This window comes from Haliaeetus albicilla, chromosome 4 (assembly GCF_947461875.1).
Source record: "Haliaeetus albicilla chromosome 4, bHalAlb1.1, whole genome shotgun sequence".
Lineage (NCBI taxonomy): Eukaryota > Metazoa > Chordata > Aves > Accipitriformes > Accipitridae > Haliaeetus > Haliaeetus albicilla.
The window spans coordinates 53,679,907-53,701,225 of NC_091486.1; the positions used below are offsets into that span (position 1 = coordinate 53,679,907).

The following is a 21,319-nucleotide window of genomic DNA, read 5'->3' on the forward strand; positions in this document are numbered from 1 at the left end:
CAGAAGTCACGCCTGCACGGAGCCAGCCTTGAAACCTACCAAAACACAATGAAACCCGCTTGCTATTAATAAATTGCCATAGTGATTACAGAGAGGCAAATGCCTACTACTTTATAGGTAAAACTTTTTTTTTTTTTTACAATAAATGACTAGAAACTAGAGAATGAAATTGATAGCAATCTTTATCGTTAAGACATAGCTTTTCTGAGTTTGAAAAATTACACCACTATAACCAATTTCCACGAGAGAATTGTCTTTAGTTATAAATGTCAGTGCTATTTTTAGTTTTAGTAATATATATTCCATATGTAGGAATTGGAAATTGATTGAACTAAAGAATCTTGCAAGAAGTGTCATTTATAAACTTACACTCACGGCAAGAACGTTATTTTAATACAATAAAAAAAGCTTTCAAAAGATCTTGAAAACTGGCATGTGAGAAACAGACAAGAATAGTCAAATCCATACACCTGCAATAAACTGAACACAAGAATAAAAAGGTACAAAGAACCTGGTTTAAAAGCAGGCTTGCCTGTTGTTGAAGGCACTATCTTTTTCTGTGGTGTGTGATCCAAATCTGCTGGATTGTAAAAAACCCAAACCAACCCCACCTTTAAAATATGCAATTAGATGCCCTTCCTACACTCAAAGAATGTGATGATTAGTTCAATTTTGCTACTAAAATGTTAGCATACAACCCTTGCACTCAAGCAAGGAAAACACCGGCCTCCAGACAGCTACCCGGCTGCTGCAGCGAGTAATCCAGACAACACTCAGCCCCGGTGCTGAACAACCTGCCCAGCAGCCGCATGTCCCAGTAACAGTCGTCGTACAGGGCCGCTGTGCAAATTCACAGACTGCATTCTGAGAAACCCTTTAATAATGCAGTGTTTATTACTGAAATGCCCAAGTGTGTTGCTCCTCTACAGAATAGCCTTAATTTATGGCCTTCCTACGAAGCCTCTCGTCTCTGTAACAACAGGACGGTCAGAAGTCTCCCTCCCTGCTTTTTCATCTTTTCTCCCCACCCCCCAAGAAAATTAGATCATAACTTCTTTTTTAGAAAACCCAGTAAAAACAACCACCGAAACAATAAATAGGAGGCTCAGAGGTGAGTTCAGCAAAGAAGTCACATTCCTGCATATACTGAAGGGAAATGAGCATGGACCAGACAGATGCTCCCCTATTTTTCCTGGAGCATTACGTCATCTTGCTTGTAAAGCTGTCGGGAAAGCCACTCACTCGCACTGTTCCCATCACGGCTGGTGGTGGTCTACACCACCTTACCACAGCCCGAGGAGTGTCAGTCTTCTCCCAGGAAAACAGAGCTCAGTAGCCAGCAGAGCTCTCCAGAAGGAAAAGCCGTCTGGATGAAACCACCCAGAATTTCTCGAGGGCTTTGGCTGACATGCTAAGAAACACCTGCAGCCTCAGCACCAAGTGCTTCTCATTCAAAAGTGCCTCTGTCTTCTGGGCATTCCCGGCGGAAACCACAAGTCTTATTTTAAGGTTATAGCAGAGACATCACTAGGCGGAAAGACCTCACTGTAGCACAGCTTAACGGTTATCCTTCACCTCGGAACACAGCAGCGTGTGTCACATTATCTCAGTCTTGATTACAGACGAACCTATTGCTTCGCTGCGCAAGTCAACAGCGGATCCATTTCTCCAGGACTGTTCAGCAGCTGCAGCAACCTGAATTGTCCAGAGAAACTGCTCTTTGGTTATCACGGGGGGTTCCTTGCCTGCAGGGACAGGAACGAAGCACTGGATGAAACCCATATTATCACCTGCTCTGCCTTCCTGCACACTGCTGCCCACCACAGCATCCCTCTTCAGCTCCTGGAGCTGGGGCCTCAGATTTTGGAGAGTTTCAGCCCCTTCTCCTTCCTGTCCTGTAACTAAAATCCTGTATTTTTGTCAATGCAGCCAGCAGAACAGAAATATTTTTATTCCTTCTGGGCAGCCAGGACTCTAGATGAGGGTCTCCTTGCTGTTAGAAACGGCTGCTTTCTTCACAAATGACAGTACGGTCCAACGCAATTTTCCCTCCCCATTTTCATTTCTTCTCAGAACCCAGTTTCAGATCAACACTCCATCCGTCACCCATCTCACTGACTCGAAAGTGAGAAAAGCAGCACATCCCCCAACGAAGCTGCGTCATTCACTTTCATTTACTGAAACAAGGTTAGTTGTTTGCACGTCCACCAAGCTATCAGCTCCTTCGGAGGCTGACCCACTCCACGCGTGTTTTTACCGAGCTGCATGCACTGCCGTGCTCAACACGCATCCGCGGAGAACACTAGTGCTTGTCAGGGTGGCAGACCAGCCCGTGAAACCCCATGTTTGCTTACAGGGAGCTTGCTCATCACCTATGCAACACTGGCTTAAACTTAACCATGATGAATCTCACGCCGAGTTTTCACACCTACTCATTTCTTTTTGGGGTTTCAGACACAAACACTAAATTGCAATTGCTATTGGAACAGCTTCCAAGGGAAGTTTTCGCTGAAAACAAATCCAAAGCAACACTAGCCATCAATGGAAGCTTCGTCCTACCTTTCAGGGTTCTCAGAAAGTGTCGGAAGAGCTCCCTGTGTGCATCTCTGTAGCGATCAGCTTGGGTCTGTGAATATATGGATACTGAAGTCCCGTGCTCCGTAATCCCCAGGGGATTCTGATTATCTACCCGCAACGTTCCTTGAGAACCGTGAACCTACCGGGAAGGCAGCAAACAGGAAAGAGAACAAAGTTTTTAAGTTATCGTGCTTTTGCTCTTGAACGCCTGGCTAGCCTATTGAAGCCCTGGTTTGTACAACCAAGAAAAAACGTAGCTTCTAAAATTAGCAGTTACAACTGACATACCCCCTTGGACGGATCAGACACAACAGAAAATACCAGGCACCTGTTATAGGACAGTGGCTTCTGCTTATGTGATACCTCCTTTTTTTTTTTTTCTTTTCACCTGAGCAAAGCTCCTTGTCCTGGTTAATTTTCTTTCTAGTAGCTGGTATAGTGTTATGTTTTGGATTTAGGACAAGAAAAATGTTGATAACACACTGATGTTTTCAGTTGTTGCTAAGTAGTGTTCATACCAAGTCAAGGATTTTTCAGCTTCTCATGCCCAGCCAGCAGAAGGCTGGAGGGGCACAAGAAATTGGGAGGGGACACAGCCAGGGCAGCTGACCCAAACTGGCCAAAGGGGTATTCCATACCATGTGACATCACACCCACTATATAAACTGGGGGGGATCGCTGCTCGGGAACTAACTGGGCATCGGTCGGCAAGTGGTGAGCAACTGCATTGTGCATCACTTGTTTTGTATATTCCAATCCTTTTTTTATTATTATTATCATTTTATTATAGTTGTTATTATCATTATTATTTTCTTTCTTTCTGTTCTGTTAAACTGTTCTTATCTCAACCCACTAGTTTCAGGGTTTTTTCCCCTGATTCTCTCCCCCATCCCACTGGGTGGGGAGGAAGCGAGTGAGTGGCTGCGTGGTGCTTAGTTGCTGGCTGGGGTTAAACCACGACACTCTTTTTTTAAGTCTTTAACAGATACCACTCCAAAAATCCAGCCCACGCATCTGTTATAAATCATGACCTTTGGAATTTACAGACAATTTGCCTCCAAGTTTACTCTTTTCTTCCCCTTTAATATCTTTAACTCTTGGCTTGCTATGCACCTAAAAACACCCTGGAAAGACAACAAATGAACTGTGCGACAACATTTCCGCCTCAGGAGAGCCGGCACCAATTCCTGCTCTAGTACGACTGCATGCAGCTTATAACCCCAACAGAATACATGTAAACAGAGGCAAAATTCAGGTGACAAAAGAGAAAGTGGATTGTAGATTAAACAAACGCAAGCAATCCACTGCTGCCGAGGTACAGAGGTGTTTTGTGAAACGTGCTTGCAGGGATGTGCATGGGGCACAACGTGTATTGCCCCATGTGAACACATACAGGGTAAAACTCATGCTGGCCTGTGGTGTTGCGACAGACTTGACTTAAAAGTAAGAACGCACCTCTAGTCTCTGATCACAGCTTTTAGTGCAGTGCTGACTGACGTCCAAAGTAACAATTGCTCCACTACGAAATTTCATGCTGACCGCTACAGTGTCTGCATCCTTCAAGTAGGCCATATCTGAGTGACAAAAAAGGCACTCGCTCACACCAGGAACAGCAAACCAGCAAGTACTACGACTACAAAGTGCTCTTCTTCCTTTACGAGGCAACACTGGCTCTACAATACCTTCAAACAGGAAGCAACGGCGACAGCAAAGCGCTTTCTGCAACGTACACCAGCTGGTTTACCTTTATCGGCTCTTCTGATGGAGAACAACAAACTCTGCAGAAACATGCAGCCCCTGGGCCTGAATTCCACCTTCCCAGCCTGTGGCTCTCCCTAAAGGCGGCTTCCACTTCTACTTCCAAACACATTTTCCTTTGCAGCTTATTACAACCAAGATCAGGCAACTTCCAGCATGTAGCTAGAACGAGGCGGATGGTACAAAATCCTCCCTGGGGCATTTTGTTTGTTGCATTTCAATGCTTTACCATAGATTATAACATTGCATACTAAACCTGCTAACAACAGCCAGTCAAGGTTGGCAGCAGCTGCAATTACCTTAATTAAAACTTTGCATTCCCATTTAAAAAATGGCAGCTTCCAGTTTTATGGTTAGTTTAAATTAGTCTGGTAACCCAGAGCGTGCCCGTCAGCTTGACACAATCCAGAGTAAATTCTCATCTTTAACTGTGCTGAGATCAACAGGAAAGCGCCAGAGAAATCAGAGAAAGCAAAGAACTGAAAAAGACTGCATTGACGTTCTTGTAAGCACATACAGAGTGGAGTTCAGCAATACCTCCACAGAAACCGCTTCACATCAGCAGAATTCAGAAATCATCGCTAAATACCCTGTCTATGACAACTGCTTGAGAAACTTGCCTTCTATTTCACTAGGCTATTTTTTCAACTGTTCCATGATGGAACATTTATGTCATGGCTACCGTGCTCTTTTACACTCTCTTCCCAGTTTTAGTACTAAAGTCCAGAGGTACACAATAAACTATCAAAAGATTTATTCTTACCTGCACAGAATGCATGTCCCAGTGAAAATATTGTATCTGGTGCACTCTCTCCCAACAACAAACTGATAATATCTATATCATGCACAGCAGCATTATAAAAAATTCCACCTGGAAGAAGCAAAACTGGGCATTAAGGTCTCCACATTTAAAACCCACAGTCAACACACGTTTCTGAATGGCACCGAGATCGATACAAAAAGCCCCCTACATCAAAGAAACTAATACTAAAAGCAAACCAAAAAAGCAACAAAACCAAAGATGGGTAACAAAAACGCTCCTCAAAAGAAAACCCATGAGTCTTAAAGTTACACAAACATAGGGGACTTTCCACCAGAACACGGGGCAAGATACATTTCCAGTCCTTTGTGAACAAACTTTTCAGAAGAAAGCTGCTCAGTACCTGATGTTTTTAGGAAGCTCAGAGATGCTGCTGGATATATGCTGCTAATTGTCGATATCCGGTGGATCCTCCCCAGTGCTTGGCTGTCACGGACTTTCTTGTACAAGAACTGCAGCGCTGGGTCAAAGCGCCTTCAAAGAGAAACAATGAATGCGGTACAGGATTTGGAAAAGGAGGAGGTGACCCGGGTCGCTGTTACCACTGCGCTGCACAAGGCTGACTCGCTGGCAGGCAGCGGCGAGCATGCGGACAGATGGGGTTAGACGCAGCTTTCTAAGTTCAGCCACTTAGTATGTATGAATTTTGCTTCTTGCAAACAAGTCTAATATCTGCACTTGTGAGGACTTAAACTAACAACTTCAATGAAAAAATTAAACCATGGGGGCTAAAAGCATTTAAAGGGCCAGTAAATGACCTACAGTTCTTCTTAGAGCCCTGCCTACAAGTTTATATTCAGCTGAGTGTTGACCAAAACCTCAGCTGAGGTTCAACCTTATGGCTGGGATCAGACCTGTACATATAGCACTCAAATGGAAAAGGCAAACGTTAGGGCAGATATTTTGTGTAATTACTTACTAGTGTATATGAAATACATACATATGTGTCCAAGTAAGTTTTATTTGCAATGAAATTAACTATTCTCAGCAGAGGAGCACAAAATGATCACGTGTTTACTAACAGCCCACATCCACTTGGCGTGCAGTGTTAAATGCCAAGCACAAGTTTAAAGCGGCATTCTTGCTTTTAGCTGAGCTCCCCAAGTCCCCGCAAGTTGAACAGAGAGGAAGCAAATGAAAATTAATCTACTTTCCTTCCATTTCAATTATTTAATCGTAAGGGTCCAGATGCAAGGTCCCAAGTGGAAATATCACTTCATAAAGGTTAATAAATCTATCCTCATCAGATTTGCCAGTAATTCTAACACCAAGCAGTATGTTCACGGCCGCGTAGTTTGCAACCCTCAAGGTTAATAATCCTCAAGCACCATCCCTTCCAAAGGCATAAGAAAGAAGTCAGAGGTAAATGACAGCTCTAGGCAGACCCCGGCATTTGGAAATTCAGTTTGAGTGGAAAGTTAAGTAGTGGATGGGCTCAATGTGTCCCTAGAGATAGTGCTCTAAAAGCAACTTCAAAAGGTCGATTATTCTTTTGTTGAAGAGTTATTCCATGCTTTCACTAGTATTTGCTAATGCATGTACTTACGTTTCACAGAACCAACATCATCTACTAAGTACAGAATATAATTAGGAAATCAGTGAAAATATAAAAAAGTTACAAAAAAGGAAGAGTTTTCAGTACCATGAAAATATAGTCAAAGAGCAGCCTTTTCCACTGCTATTTTAAAGAACACAGCTAATTCTCTGCCTTCTTCCAATGTTATTTCTAGTTTACTGCAACAAAGCTGTCAAACAGGGAAAAAAGGATAGATACCATCAGATCCAGAAAAAGTGCAATACATATGGACAGAAGTTCCGTACGGAAGCCCAAACCATGAGCACATCACAGGACATTACTAGACTGAACAGGGCATTACTAGACTGAACAGGGTTGCAAACTAAACGCTTTACAACAGAGCAATGAAAAGCGAATCTTGGTAGCTGCACACTTAATAAAATTACAGATCTGCCCAACTTGGTGGTTGTATGTGAGCAAAAAAACATGAGCAAAAAATGACCTAAAACCACAGACCAAGAAACTGCCTCAGAGAACGGCACAGCACTGTCAGAATATTTCCTTCTCTGAAGCTCCAACTAGCTGCAGAATTTGCAAAACCTCGAAAGGACTGCAGAGATGCGGACCCCAACTGCCTTGGGCCATTCTAAAAAAAAAAAAAACCAAAACCCTAAACCCCAGAGCTTTTCCATTTTGAAAGCTTCACCGTTTGAGTTCCACTAGCATCCATTCGAGCAAACATTTATTTTCATCTCATGACAGCTAGATTTTATCTCCATTAAACACGAAGAATTAATCCAATCCAATTAACTCCCAACTGAACAATGTTAACAAGCAGCAGTGAAACTAAGTTTATTTGAGGACAAATTCAGGAAAGCCTGAGGAATCAGTGCTACTTTCAGTACTTTTACGCACTTCTTTTCAAGGATAAATCAGAAGAAAAATGCTGGTCTTACTTGTAGAATCCACACACCAGTGGTCTTCCACATCTGTCAGCTTCATCGAAACAAGCTTCTGCCGTCTGCCTGTCAAAACTGGGCAGCCTCTCGCAAAACACACCTTTTCCTGTGCAAAACGGTACAGGACACAGGATTGAAGTCAAGACATGGTCTTCACGAAATATTTTTATCTTGCAATAAATATACATGTCATTACATTCTAGAAGGTACATTTGATGAAACTGAAGCATGGCTTTTTATTTGTTGATGCTACCAACTCCCTTTTGGCCTCCAGCTGTGGCTTTACTAGCTGGTTACAGACCCCAAGAAGCGTGACTGTTTTGATAGACAGCTCTCCTTTGAGTCCTAGTGGTATTTCTAGGACTAGACACTCTGCATGGCCATACTGGGACCAGCACAGTACAAACTCTGCTGGTGTTAAGCCATTACATCGGTGTCACCAGCAGACTAATTTTTCTTTCATTATGCAATTAGATAGTCTGCACAACTCAAGGGACACTGCTGAAACAAGAAAGCATTTGCATTTAAAGCGTTCAGCAAGCATACAAGGTCTGCCTCAACGTGTGCTACTGACTACAATAAAAGCTGAATTTGCAGCTGTTCCTCTTACCCGCTCGTAAAGCGCCTATTACAATCTCAGAGGCTTCTTCAGGGGGTGAACAAATAATGGCTCCAGAGACTCTGCAGAAGTCAAAAGAAAGACCTTCAGTGAAGACAAGGTTTTTACTAGAATGAACAACGCTCAAAAGCTCCTTTCAGTTACAGTTATTTCTCTGATAGCTGCCTTAAACTTTTTGAGGAAGAGTTAAAAAAAGACATCAAACCCCATTGCTCTGGAAGAGCAAGTTACATTATAAAAGGAACTTGGCACCTGCTTGCGAGGATGAAATACGGCTGGACATATGTAGGTTAAAATTACAAGTGGCACAGTGGAATTGCATTGCTTTTCCTGCATCTTAAAGGATAAAGTCTTTTAAAGGTGTCCTTTGAAAACGGGTTAAATGCTGTTAGTTAACACATGCAGTGAAATCAAAAGTCTTTATGGGGTAGAGCTGCCAAACAAGCGATGGGTACATCTTAGCTTATTACCATGCCTTAGCTTCTCGCATTAAATCCACCTTCTTTAAAAGCTCCACCTTTCACTTTTGCAATGAGATTTAAAATACCAATTTGAGAACTGACTGTAACCACATCGCTAGATGCTACTTGTAAAGCAAGACACCACAACCTTTCCTACTTACAGCAATCCTCGCTTATCTCAGACAGTTTCAAAAGAGCCACCAAAGTCAGCCAGCTGCTCCGCGGCAGAAAAACTGGCAGGCAGCAGGAAAGCCTGTCGTTTATTGCTCTATGGGAAAGGAGGAAAACAAGGGGGTTTTCTGTATTTCTTAAGAAAACCACCTGCAACTAAACTCCGAGTTTCCCTCGGTTCTGGGCACGTCAGTCAAGCTAAGCTTCTTGGAGACTTCTGAAGCACCTACAGGTAGATGACACGCTACGTAAGGCTTAGCCTGTAACAGCCCCTGGGTCTCCCTCTGCTCCCCTGTGTGGGGCCAGACAAGCACGGTCTGGGTCCGCTACGGCGCAGTGGCATTTCCCAGAGAGGAGACGCCAGACACGCGCCCCGAGCCCGGCGGCAGGGAAGAAGCGCGTGCGGGAGTCCGTGGCGGACGGTACCGCTGGTCGTTGAGCGCGACATTGGCATCCCGCTGCCGCAGCACCCTGGTACCAGCCAGGAACTCGGCGCCGAAGGCGCGTTCCACCTCCTCCAGCTGATCCTCCACGACGTAAAGCAAGCAGCAGCCGTTTTCCTCCATCAGGCTTTGGAAGAAAGCTTTGTTAACCAGCCCTACGCCGAAGAGGGCGAGACCGACGCCGCTGCTGGGCCGCAAGACGGGCGCCGGGCCGTCGGAGGCCTCGGCCGCGGCCCCTCGCTGGCTGGCCTGCTTCGAGGGGGCAGGGGCGATCTTCAGGTGGAAGGCGTCGGTGAGACCCGGGGGGCGGCTGGCCGAGGTGGAAGGCGTCGGGTCTTCCCTGGGGGCGGCAGCGACGGGTCGGCGGGCAGCCAGCGGTTCAGGGTAGGAGGGCGAAGAGGGGACCGAGCCTGCGGCGGTGGCGAGGACGAAGGACGGCTGGGAGAGCAGGGAGGGCGCGTCGAGCTGCAGGGGGAGGCCGGCGCCGACGTCTGGACCTGCAGAACTGGGCGAGACAGAGGAGGGTTTGGGCCCGGGGCTCCGGCTCTCCCTCGCCGAGCGAGGGACGGAGGCCGGCCGCTTCCCACAGCCGGTCCCGACAGCGGGGGCCGGGCACTCACAGGAGCAGCGGGGCGCGCAGGCCGTGCTGGCGGAGCAGGCGGCGGTTGCGGTAGTGGCGGCCGGAGGAGAGGTGCTCGAGGATGCGGTCGCGGCGGACCCGCATGGGCAGCTGGCAGGAGGTGCAGTACAGCGTCTCCACCACCGCCGCCTCCTCCTCCTCCTCCCCGCCGCCCCGTTCCAGGAGGTGCCGCTTCACCGACAGCTCCGAGAACTCGGCCGCGTAGTCGTGCAGCGTCTTCTTCTTCCGACCCATGGCGGCGGCGGACCTGGACCGGAACCGGAAGGCGTGCCCCCCGCCCCGCCCCCCGCCGTTGCCTAGCAGCGGGCCGCTACGGCGGGGGTAGCGGGCCGCTATGGCGGGGTACAGGCCCCGCTCCGTGCCCGACGCCGGGAGAGGGGACGAACGGCCTTCCCGGGCAGCGGGGAGAACTTTCGTCAGCTCCCCCCCGCAGCCGCGATCCCTCCCATCTCCTCTACGGGAGAGCCCTAGCCCCTCTGCCCAGCGCGGAGATGGAGGGAGGGGGCTCGGGAGAAGCGTCCCCCGTGGAAGCTGGCGCGGGTGGCGGAGCTCAGCGAGACCCCGAAAGGTCCGACCAAGAGCCGCGCCAGGAACTGTGCTACAGCCCGGTCACCAGTACCGGGGGAAAGCATCCAGAAAAGGGGCCGTTATCCCTTTTTGCCGCCCCGCTCCTTTTACCTAGACAAAAATGCTCCGGAGCGCACAGAAACTGCTTTCTCGCTCCCCTTAGAAGCGGAGCGCATAAGAAAAAACACAGCAGGCAGAGCCCCAAGCAGTCTCCCCGCGGCATCCCGCAGTGTTTCAGCACGCTGGCAAACCTGTCCTTGTGCTGCTGGCTCTACCAGTCCTCACACAGTGAGGTTAGTTAGTTTAATAAGCATCACAGCAAATTAACTACAAAACGCATTATCAGCCAGCGTCGCTGTGGCTGGAGCATTAACTCCACCCACGATCTACACTCAGACGGTTACTACAGCAACTCTGCTTACGCTTACCTGAAAAGAGGAGGCACGAAGCTTTTTGCAGGGATTCCGTTTGCTTACAGTAGTACTCCTACTTCACAGGCGCCCTCTCTTCCTTGCAAAGGCAACTGGAGATCAAAGAATCCCAGCTTCGGAGAACCAAATCTGAGAAGGAAGTGCTCCAAAAGAAACTCAGCCAGAAAATCAGCTACAAGCCATGTCTACCAAGGTACCACCCTGCAAGCAGGGTGGCCTTCGCTGTTAGGAGAGCTGGCGGCAGGGAATTTGGGCCTTCCGCATAGACAGGAGGTGCACCTGTGCGCTGCAGAACTGAAGCATAAACTATGTTCTCTTAAGTTTTGCAGTCTGAGAGAAGGATGGAAACACGAAGAAATGGTGGTGACAATAGAGAAGGAGAACTGCAGTCTTTGAGAGGTAAACTTGGTGCAAAGCCCCTATAGAAAATGCTTGTATTAGCTGCAGAGTGGTGCTTGCTTTAGGCTTGGGGGAGTTTGCCACATAAGAAAACCCTACCCAATTCAGTAGTTTCAGAGAAAACACCAAGTAATAACAGTTACTAGTACCGGCAAGGTTGTTAGTCTGTAGACTCTGCCCAGGAAATACAAGAAGCATTTGGACCAGGTACTGGGAAGATGCAGCCAAGCCTGCTCGCCTCCTTCCTCACAATAATGGCTTGATTTACCTATCTCCTCAGGTTGTTACAGAACAAGAATCCAAACCAGCTGAGCAGAACGAGCTGATCAGTGAGTTACAGGGGACGGTCAGCCAGCTACAGGCAGAGGTTCTGACCAGCCCATACCACATCCACAAGCAGCAACAGGCCCAAGAGGCGATCCAGAGCCAAGCTGAGACGCTGCAGCACAGCAAGCTGCAAACTAGAATGGCACTCAAATGCATCACCAGCTGGGTAAGTGTAGCCTCCTTCACTTCAGACTCCTGCCTCCTTCTTGGGAGACACTTCAAGCATTTCAAGCAGAGAATCTGAAAGCTTAGACATTCTTGGGCAGAAGCACAGTGGGAAATGCACCAGGGCATTACAGTCCTTTGCTCTCAAGGCCTGGCCTCCCTTTGTGGCCACGGGGCCAGAGGAGCAGGAAATGCATTCTGGCTTTTTAGCATGTGGCTCATGTCACTTACAAAGCAAACAGGCCGCAAATACCAGAAGCCCTTGAGAAACTCAAGTTCAGAACAGTTACATCACCAGATTTCTAATATCCTTCTGGACTCAAAGTAACAGGTTATCACCTTAAAGCCATTTCCTGCAGGCATACGTGCCTGGTAGCAAGCACAGGGCCCGATACCCGGGTAAGGGACTCGGCCCACACCGAAACACATCATTATCACAGTCCTTGCAGTGAAGCCCAGTCAAACAGCCCGTAATTTCCCATAAACAGACCTTCTGTTTCATCATTCACTAGTACTTTGCCCCACTCAGATAGTGTAGTCTCTGTAAATCCATGCAAATGCCAAAGAATTGTATATAAAGACTAAACACACCTACTTTCCTCTCTTATCAAAAGTTTGAATGAAAGATATCGAAGCGAAGTAATTCAGGCTATGTTCAGTATGATGGACAGCAAGCCTCCTGAGGCAGAGGTCACAGGCGAGAGTACTGGAGGCAATACAGGTACGTGCCTCTTTTGAACTCTGCTTCTAGCAGCCAGCTAGAACGGACTGATGAGATAAGGGTACACTTTGCAGTACTGCTCTCCACCTAATGCTTTCCCACCTCTTTACACATCCCTCATTTTTATAAAATAATTAACAAATGGATGGAGTTCCATCAGATGCTGAAACAGGAAGGCATCAAAGTCCTGTCGCTCTACAGCATCAACACATCTACTTCCATCGCCTACCAGTGCTAAGGGAAGGAGAAAGAGTCCTGCAGGGTAGCATCTTTTAACACCTGAAAAGCAGCCCTAACAGCCAAGTCAGAATACGTCACCAACTTCAGGCTCCCGTTCCTTGGTTTTGAGATGGTGACTTACTAAGAAATTAAACTCATTTTACTAAATCAAGTTCTGCAGCAGTATCTAATTCAATTTTTTCAACCGACTCGGAGCACAATTCACTGTAAATCAGTGGTCTGTAGAAACATTAGACTTCACAGGGAAGCCTGAAGCACTACACTAAGGACTGCACGACCACAAGTAGCTAGAAAGTGGTTAGTTACCATTTTTTGCAGTATACAATAGCTGCTTTGGCAAGCTTGTATAGTTACACGACTGGAAAATTCACCAATGCCAAAACAAGTGACAGTGACATATGACTGCAAGAACTGTTTTATTTTTCCATTCAATATGCAAGTCCCAACACGTGGATGTATTTGACACAGTATCTAGAAGTTCAGTTAGAGCTCTGTATCATTTTTAACAGAAAAAGTTCAATCTGTCAGTCACCCTAACTTATGGAGATGGTTGCATTCATACAGGTAGTAGCCTGGATGTGAAAGTCACCCACAGACTGCAAAAATCAGAACCACTCAAACTACCTGTATTTTGGAAGGTATCCCCAACACTCTTCATGTGGGAGTGTGACAGAAAGCTCCAGGAGGGTCACTTTGGGCAAGAACGCTTGTATTCTGGGGAGATGGGGAGCTTCCATAGTGTTGATGTAAGGCAGCATTAGCCCTCTGAACGGAACTTCACGAGCATGAATAAATTCAGTGCTCGATCAACGGTAACTCAGCAGGTACACAACAAGGTCGCTACAACTGGTATTTCCAAGGGTGGATGATAGCTTTAAAATGCACTGGGACACACAAACCCCTGCAGTCAATTGGACTGACTTCAGTTAAAAACAAAAGCCATGTTAATGTCTGAACACAGAAACCATCACTTTAAAACTGATTCCTCAAGCTCTGACAGCAATTAAATTTTCACAATTACTCCAGATACAAAAATAAAATTAGGCAGAATGTTAGCAAAGTAGTTTTGCATTCTGTCTTCAGTATCGGTATATAGCACGTGACTGCGTTTCAATGCTGTCACCTACTGGATTTCCCAGTTTAGCTGCCAAAATTATAATCCAGCCGAAACACACCAGGAAGAAATGGTGATTTTGCAGAAAAATACGACTGCACTCACTTTATAAACACTATGATGTCATAATGATTTTCTCTACAAGTTAATGCAGCCTGACCTCCAGTACCTTCTCTGCCTTTAAGATCGCATGTGAAGATGCTGTTATCTCTACCTAGTCAGAATACTGGTGACTTTCTGTTAAGGCTGAAAGAAGGCAATACTCCTTGCTGTAGCTTGATCAAACTTTAAAGTTTTCACATACCCAGGCAGGATGCACTGCATCTTTTCTTTAAAAAAAACAAACCACCTCACTGCCTACAAGTTGCACTGTCGAATACGGGGAGGGGGGAAACAAAAAAGAAAATTGAATCATTTCCTTAGCTTTGATAACTGCTAACGTATTACAGTCAGAAGAGAGGAAACTGTGGTTAGGTCAGTTTTTGAAGGGTAAAGTACTTTCAAGTTTCCATCTGTGTCCACCACTCGAACCTGCTCCACCACCAATGGAAAATTCACCGGCTGTACGTTTTGGCCAGGGTTCAAATTCACTGGTCCGCAAAAAGCATCAGATTCATTATCCGAGCCTGAGTCTTCCTTATTTTCCAAGGTAGATCTGTTCAGTTCTGCAATTTTCTGTTAAAAGCAAAATACAGAAAACAAGATTAATTCTGTGGCTAAGGCCTCACAGCAACTCCAAGTTGCTTCCAAGGTGTGGATCTGGCCCGCCTCTGGAGGAGTATCTGCATGAAAAGGTTCTTCAGTGGGTTAGAATCTTTCAGGAAACTGAAAGGGCTTTTGATGTTATCACTGCTGTGCTCTCCAGGAGGGCCCTCTTCTCTGAATAGTTTCATTTTTTACATTTAACACAGAACTCAGGCTTTGTCAAAGCACTGGATTCTAAGCAACCAGAGCCTCCTGTAGGATCACCACCGACAAGCTTGCTTTTGCTGCATTTGAAATTGTCTCTGCTACTACTTTGTGTCAACTACACAAATCACTTAGCTTTCACCAAAGTGTTCTAAAGGTTATGTTAACTGGACAAGGAAAAAAAAAACGTTTATCTTGCAAAATATCTAACAGCATACTATCCTGTACTTGCCATATACCAAGTTCTATCTTTTCCAGTAAGAAAGCTTTAGTTAAAAGAAAGCATGTTGAATGGCATTTAATGAGACTGTCCTGCTGCTAATACAGTATCTGAAAGATAATTCTGTAATAATGATAGGACCAAGCAAGCTAATTGTCCAGCAGGCTGAGGTGAGAAATCTCCCTAAAAGAATTTATTGGCAGCAATGGAAGCCATAAGATCACTAACAAGGTGAAGGGGTTCAAAGTCACACCATAAATTTCCAATTGTGGTAACACAACATTATTTACCCTGGTGAGTTTTGAGGTCTGCCAGTTAGTCAGGATACAAGAATATAAACACCTTTTGCGATACAGCAAGAATGGAAGAGTAAGTGAAGGGGAGGGAATGCTACTACTACTACTAAAATAAAAATCAACTTCTGTAGTCTTCTCAATACATGTGAGCAATTAAATATTTTGTCAAGGAGCACACCAAGAACAGATGGGATTATTTTCCCGAACTACTTACCAGAATTAGTGTGTCCATGACATCTTTGCATATCTGTAAACTGGTATCGCTTGTCACTTCCAGAAATAGATCACGGGTGTCTTTTCTAATCTGTAAGAATTTCACAGGTAAAGCAAGTAAGGCATCAGACCATACTCGCCCACAGTCACTTGGCAACATTTCAATACACAAACTGAATGAAAGGCTTTCATTCAATTCCACCAGAGGCAAAGTACTGCCTTTCTTCACAAGTCAAAAAACCATATTCTTGCCCTTCAATAAAGCCGTCCCTGCAAAGGCAGACTGGTGCCTTTGGAACAGCTTGCCAAAGCTTGACAGATTTACAAAGTTAAAGATGTAACTCCGAGATCCATCTCAATCTGAAAGTCTAGCAGACAAGATTCAGGCTTTGAAGATTTGTATTTCGAATACAATCACAAGTTTCATAGAACTGTGCATGTCTTTGAATCTGGAGTTAAGTATCTCTCAGTGGAAGGAAACACTGTTTAATTTCAATTAATGTATTTCCACTAACAGAGAGTACCTTTGTTTTCTCACTGTTGGTTATCGGTGGGAAAGAAATCACACTGCCTTCAGCATCCACAAGACATGGGTAGTTATCTTTGCCATCCAATAACTGGAGATACCTGCCAAGAAAAACAAAGCAGTGAAAAGTGAGCAACTGAAACAGCAGCTGGACACAATGGCAGAAAGTAGTGACAAAAACAAACTAGTGTGTTCCTGATCTACCACATAGCAGAAACAGAAGTCAGAGCACTAAAATTCAGCAAAACTGCATCATGGTGATACAGCTGAGAAAAGCCACCAGCTGCAGGAAGTGATGGGCTAGAACCATAAAGGAACTCACATTTTAATATCCTCGCTGTCAAAGCAGACAGACATGCCTGTAGTGCTTTCAGAGATCCAGTACTCAAACAGGACCATCAGAGTCCACTGTCCCATTCTTCCAGACAGCTTAATTAATTTTCCCTCTTACTTACCATGGTGATATACAGTTCTCCCATCATGTACTTGGCAAATTTCCCCAAGCTGTACAAGTGATGGATACGGATGATGATCTCCGCACGAGCAGTAAACAGAATAGGGCAGTGGCACGCTCCGCTTTGTAGTTCACATCTGTTACTACAGGCAGATCTACCGCACCTCCAATTTGCTTAGTTTACTGAATGTGCATGGCATACACTTCATTCCTCTGTGTTTCCCTTCTATTTGCTATTCTAAACGTATTTGTCGCCTCTAAGAATAATTCATATGACAAGAATTTACTCGACGCAGCTAGAAATAATGGAAGGCACTCATTGTCCTCGTTTCACTCCAGGTTACTCTGTATGCACAAATTCACCTCAGTGTTTTTCATCTCGGCTCCTAAAAGTTCGTGCTGGGTTTGTTAGCCCCATCACCATTACAGAACATGCTTCATAATACCTTCCAGCACATTTTCTTCAGTGCTGTTTTTCCATACGAGCGTGAGTTACCAAAATTCACATGAAGACAAGCACAAAAGATCAGCATACTGACTTGTGCAATCCAGAAACATTCTGACGCTTCTTCTGTTTCCTCTGCTCCTCAGCTTCTAACTGCAGCTGACGGAGAAGATCCTTTGCCTTGATCTCCTTTCGACCCAGGGGCGTTATCTACACCATACACGAAAACAAACATTTGAATTTAAGGGCAACTCAAACACTGGGGTTATTAAAACTCTCCTGTAAGCAAGGCAATAATTAAAACCATGCTTCTGTATGCCATTGTTCCTAATGCCTTTTTCAGTATGGAAATACGCTTGCTATTTAACCTGGACTACTATGATCACACTAAGTTTTAAGCCTTTGTGTGAGCTACAACACCCACTTGAAAAACAGGCTCATTTGCTTGTACTAAACCAGGCGTGGACAGTCATCTTAGCCAGTTCCTTCACTGTCATTACTTACTGAATAACATGAAAACCTGCTGTCTCGTAACAGAAGCCATGCACAAAAGGCTCTGTAAGCCGTCAGGAAAACAAAGAATTCATTCCTGAGGACCAGGCCACATGCACAGAACAGTTACAAACACAAGGTGTCGAGAGACCAGAATGCAACAAAAGCTTTGGGTCAGACCCAAAGAAAGTATCCCGACTGTTCAGTCCTCCAGTGAGATGGGTTCTGGAGGCAGGACGTTAACAGACACACTGAAATAGGCCTCAGTAAATAAGGATGACAAATTTGAAATAGAATTTTTATATTCTGGATTGAAGTTACAAGTTCTGTCTAAAAGCTTATCACACAGATGCACTGCAAGCTTCCCCCCCCCCTCCTTTCCCTTCTTTGAAAGCAGCAACATAAATAACCCCAGACTGGGTAAATCAGCAGAGCCTGAATCGATTTCAATTAGGTTACATTGAAGGCTGCTGCCATTCAAGGTGCACTCACACAAATGAGCACCTGCTTTGCTGCATGACACTCCAGGCACATCCTAACATATAGGGACCTCCAGGGAACATTAAGGTGGTAACACCACAACACAGGAGAAAGGATTAACAGTGAAACACCAACACCTCAGTCACCCTAAGGAGGGGCACACATTAAGCAAGATCAGAATGTTTTTACAGGAAAAAAAAAAAAGTCTACGTCTACTTTCCCTGATTACTTTAAGTCCTCAGGCAGATATGCTCTTAACTGGTCCTGGAGTAATACTAGGTAGCTTTGTGCGGCTTGTTCAAGCAGGCTTCGTTACAGCAGGACAGCAAGAAAATTAGTACAGCTTCTAAACTAAAGCTCCTGGAGTTAGTTTTCTAGGATCTACAGGGCAAGAAAAGAATTCTTTCCATTCTGTACAGTTCCAGAAAACAAAAGGAAAAAAGTGGAAAGGCCTACCAATGCCACCGGCCTTACCTTCAATTCATCAGGAGGCTGAACATCATATCTCAGAGGACCTTTGATCAGCTGCAAGTCGTGGGTGGCAACTGTGGCTGCTGTCCGCTTTTCACAGATGTCTTCGTGCAGTTTAGTCTAAAACAAAGAATGCCATCAAAATATATCCAAAACATCAACATGATTTATTCCTCCTGGGGTTCAGCATTCTTATGTATTTAATGTTTGTAGCGTTATCAGCTGGTTGAGTAACCCTTCTGCATTAAACGGAGCCCTTCACCTGTGAAACGATTTCATCTGAAGTACAATCCAAACATAAAGATAGCGAAGCACAGCACATGGCACATTTCTTAGCTAGGAGATAGTTTTAAATCAGAAAACAACCACAAATACATGAGTCCCATTATCCTAAAGAAGCTAACACCTGCCATCTAATGGGCAGGCCAGCAGTATACCAGGTGAAGGTCTGTGGTTACGATACCTTCGTTGGAAAGTTGGACGTGCAAGACACTTTTAGCACAGATTAGGGAACCTGGAGCCAAACCAGGGTGCTTCTAACACGGATGCAGGTTTATTATTAGCTCTTGACAGGTTCCGCAGCACTAACAATCTATTGTTACAGAGGCAACGCAAATGCGTGTGTGTTCGTCGCCCTCTCATGGTAATAGCTGAGCTCCTACTAGGTTCTGCAGGAAAAGCAGTTTTGCTTATTATGGAGTGACTAGGCGGCACACCATGCCGCCGGCAGAGGCCACGCTGCACAGCCCTCCTGCCAAACCCTCACCACCTGCCAGGTGAAGAGCTCACCCTAAGTTTCAGAAACTTATCTGCCGGAAGGAGTCTAGAACAGCCTACTTCCAAATCTGCTAGCAACGTTCCCGTTGCAAACGAGTAACGCAAGACCGCAGCAGTTACCTGCATGGACAGGAACCTCTTCAGAGCGTTTCCCGGCTTTAAGTTCGCTCCCTTCAGCACGCAGCACACAATGAAGGGTCGAACGTCTCTGACGCCCGGGCTCGCTTTGACAACCAAGGGCGCTGGGTTTTCGGAGACATGCAGAACCTTCACCATGAGCTTGCTCGCCTCCTCCAGCTCGTCCTGCTCCCCGTCCCCGCCGTCCTTCTTCTGCTGCTGCTTCTCCCTCTTCTTCTTCCTGGCCTCCTCTCTGGCACTCTCGGCCTTCCCCTTCCCGCGGCCCCCGGCCCGCAGGTACTCCAGGATGGCCTTCGTCTGGCAGCCGTTGACCATCTTCTCCAGCCGCTTGTCCTTCAGCTGGTTGCCCCTGAAGTTGGCCTCCTTCAGCCGGGGGCAGTCGGCCAGCGCGGCGGGCAGCTCCTGCAGCCGGTTGTTGGCCACATCTAGGCTCTGGAAGAGACAGAGACAGCGCGGTCGGCAGTGGCGGCGGGGACCCGGGCCGGCGGCGGCGGCGGCGGCAGGGCGGGGGGCGGCCGCGGGTCCGCTCCCACCTTGAGGGCCGGCAGGGCGGCGATGTCGGCGCCCAGCTCCGCCACCTCGTTGTCGGCGGCCTCCAGGCGGCTGAGGAGAGGGAACGGCCCGCCGGGGACGGCCCCGGCCCCGGCCCCGGCGGGGGGCAGCAGCCCGCCGGGCAGCACCCGCAGGCGGTTGCCGGTGAGCAGCAGCGCCTGGAGCTGCGGCGCGGCGCCGGCCAGCCCCGGGCCCAGCTCCCGCAACCGGTTCCCGCTCAGGTTGAGGCTGCGCAGCTGCGGGAAGGCCGGCTCCGCCGCCGGCTCGGCGCCCGCCGCTCCGCCCAGCGCTGCGGGCAGCGCCTCCAGCCCGTTGCCGGAGAGGTCGAGGAGGCGGAGGGCCGGCAGCGGCCCGCCCAGCCCCTCGCCCAGCCCGGCGGGGCCCAGCGCGTTGCCGCGCAGCACCAGCGTGTGGAGGGCGGGCAGGGCGGCGGCCAGCCCCGGGCCCAGCTCCCGCAGCGCCGGGCACCCGCTCAGCTCCAGCGACCGCAGCAGCGGCAGCGCCAGCACCGCCGCCGGCAACCGCCCGCCGCCCGCCGCCACGCGCTCCGCCACCGCCGCCCCGGCCAGCGCCAGCTCCCGCCGCCGCTCCCGAGCCGCCGCCTCCAGCTCCGGCCAGGCAGCCGCCATGGCGCCGCGCTCCTCCTCCCCGGCGAGGCCCGCCCTGCCCGGGGAGGGGACTCGACGCCCGGAAGGCGCCCGGCCGGCACCGGCGGGGCCGAGAGCCCGCAACGCTGCCCCCCCCCCGCCGCCGCCGCCGCCGCCGCCGCCGCGCTCCCTCCGGGCCCGGGCCGCGCTCTGCCCGTCGGTGCGGCCAGCGATCGCCTAAACGGCAAAGGCCGGGATCGGCGGCGGGAGCGGGCTCCGCGGCCGCGCTTTCACCCCGGTCGCCGTTGCGACAGCGTGAAAACGCAGAGCTAGCGTCCCAGCTAAACAGATTTATTAACCAAGCGCAACAAAAAGAACTCACGCGTCGAACATACGTGGAACGACAGCGATAAAACCTATAGGGTTTACATACCTTATCTGCTTGGCCAGGGCGTAGGAACCGCGTCATCGGTAGGCATCGCTCTCTTGGGGCAGCGGGACTCCACGCCGTCGTCGCTCGAGACGAGACGAGTGGCTGCACGCAGGGACGCTGCCTGCTCTTGAGTCCTCGCTGCAGCTTAGGCGGATGATGAAGACACCGTGGCTGACGTTCAGGTACAGCACAGAGAAAAAGGGCATACGGAAAAAAGCCCATGAGATGGGGACCACGGTCCGTTCCTTCTTTAATAACGATGCACCGTCATTGCCGATGTAAGTCCTCCAGTCCAACAGTCTGGAGAACTCCCGTCCGTTAGCCGGACCTGCACCCGTGCAACGTTTTTGCTCTGGAATATTTTGCTCGAGACTTCATGGCACAGGAACAAACTTCAC

At 47.8% G+C, this 21,319-nt stretch overlaps 2 protein-coding genes across 3 annotated transcripts; both read right to left on the bottom strand.

Moving 5' to 3' along the window:
* Nucleotides 1–164: 164 nt before the first annotated feature.
* Nucleotides 165–13,061, bottom strand: LOC138685222 (myo-inositol 2-dehydrogenase-like). Of its 2 annotated transcripts, XM_069782830.1 has the most exons (9): nucleotides 9,945–13,061; nucleotides 9,308–9,829; nucleotides 8,241–8,311; nucleotides 7,628–7,736; nucleotides 5,499–5,629; nucleotides 5,099–5,206; nucleotides 4,033–4,151; nucleotides 2,560–2,716; nucleotides 165–1,745 (listed from the first exon to the last, which is right to left on the bottom strand). In XM_069782830.1, exons 1-9 carry the CDS (start codon nucleotides 10,196–10,198, stop codon nucleotides 1,597–1,599), a joined length of 1,620 nt encoding a protein of 539 aa, XP_069638931.1. In that variant the 5' UTR covers nucleotides 10,199–13,061; the 3' UTR covers nucleotides 165–1,596. The 2 variants fall into 2 exon arrangements, 1 of the variants encoding a protein (XP_069638931.1); XR_011324517.1 differs by lacking the exon at nucleotides 4,033–4,151.
* A 150-nt stretch (nucleotides 13,062–13,211) lies between these two features.
* LRRC47 (leucine rich repeat containing 47) lies at nucleotides 13,212–20,555 on the bottom strand. The gene is made up of 7 exons (XM_069782829.1): nucleotides 19,883–20,555; nucleotides 19,332–19,781; nucleotides 18,438–18,554; nucleotides 17,086–17,201; nucleotides 16,091–16,193; nucleotides 15,568–15,657; nucleotides 13,212–14,603 (listed from the first exon to the last, which is right to left on the bottom strand). The coding sequence occupies exons 1-7, from the start codon at nucleotides 20,528–20,530 to the stop codon at nucleotides 14,364–14,366; spliced, it is 1,764 nt and encodes a 587-aa protein (XP_069638930.1). The 5' UTR covers nucleotides 20,531–20,555; the 3' UTR covers nucleotides 13,212–14,363.
* Between the last annotated feature and the right edge of the window lie 764 nt (nucleotides 20,556–21,319).

Excerpts from the sequence above, each read along its gene's own strand:
- LOC138685222 (XM_069782830.1), bottom strand. The coding sequence starts at position 10,198 with ATGGGTCGGAAGAAGAAGACGCTGCACGACTACGCGGCCGAGTTCTCG. Across the intron at positions 7,737-8,240 it reads AATAGGCGCTTTACGAGCGG|GAAAAGGTGTGTTTTGCGAG; the intron begins GTAAGAGGAACA and ends CGTTTTGCACAG. Across the intron at positions 5,630-7,627 it reads CTGGTGTGTGGATTCTACAA|GCGCTTTGACCCAGCGCTGC; the intron begins GTAAGACCAGCA and ends TTCTCTTTGAAG.
- LRRC47 (XM_069782829.1), bottom strand. The coding sequence starts at position 20,530 with ATGGCGGCTGCCTGGCCGGAGCTGGAGGCGGCGGCTCGGGAGCGGCGG. Across the intron at positions 19,782-19,882 it reads CCGCCCTGCCGGCCCTCAAG|AGCCTAGATGTGGCCAACAA; the intron begins GTGGGAGCGGAC and ends TGTCTCTTCCAG. Across the intron at positions 14,604-15,567 it reads TCATGGACACACTAATTCTG|AAAATTGCAGAACTGAACAG; the intron begins GTAAGTAGTTCG and ends TGCTTTTAACAG.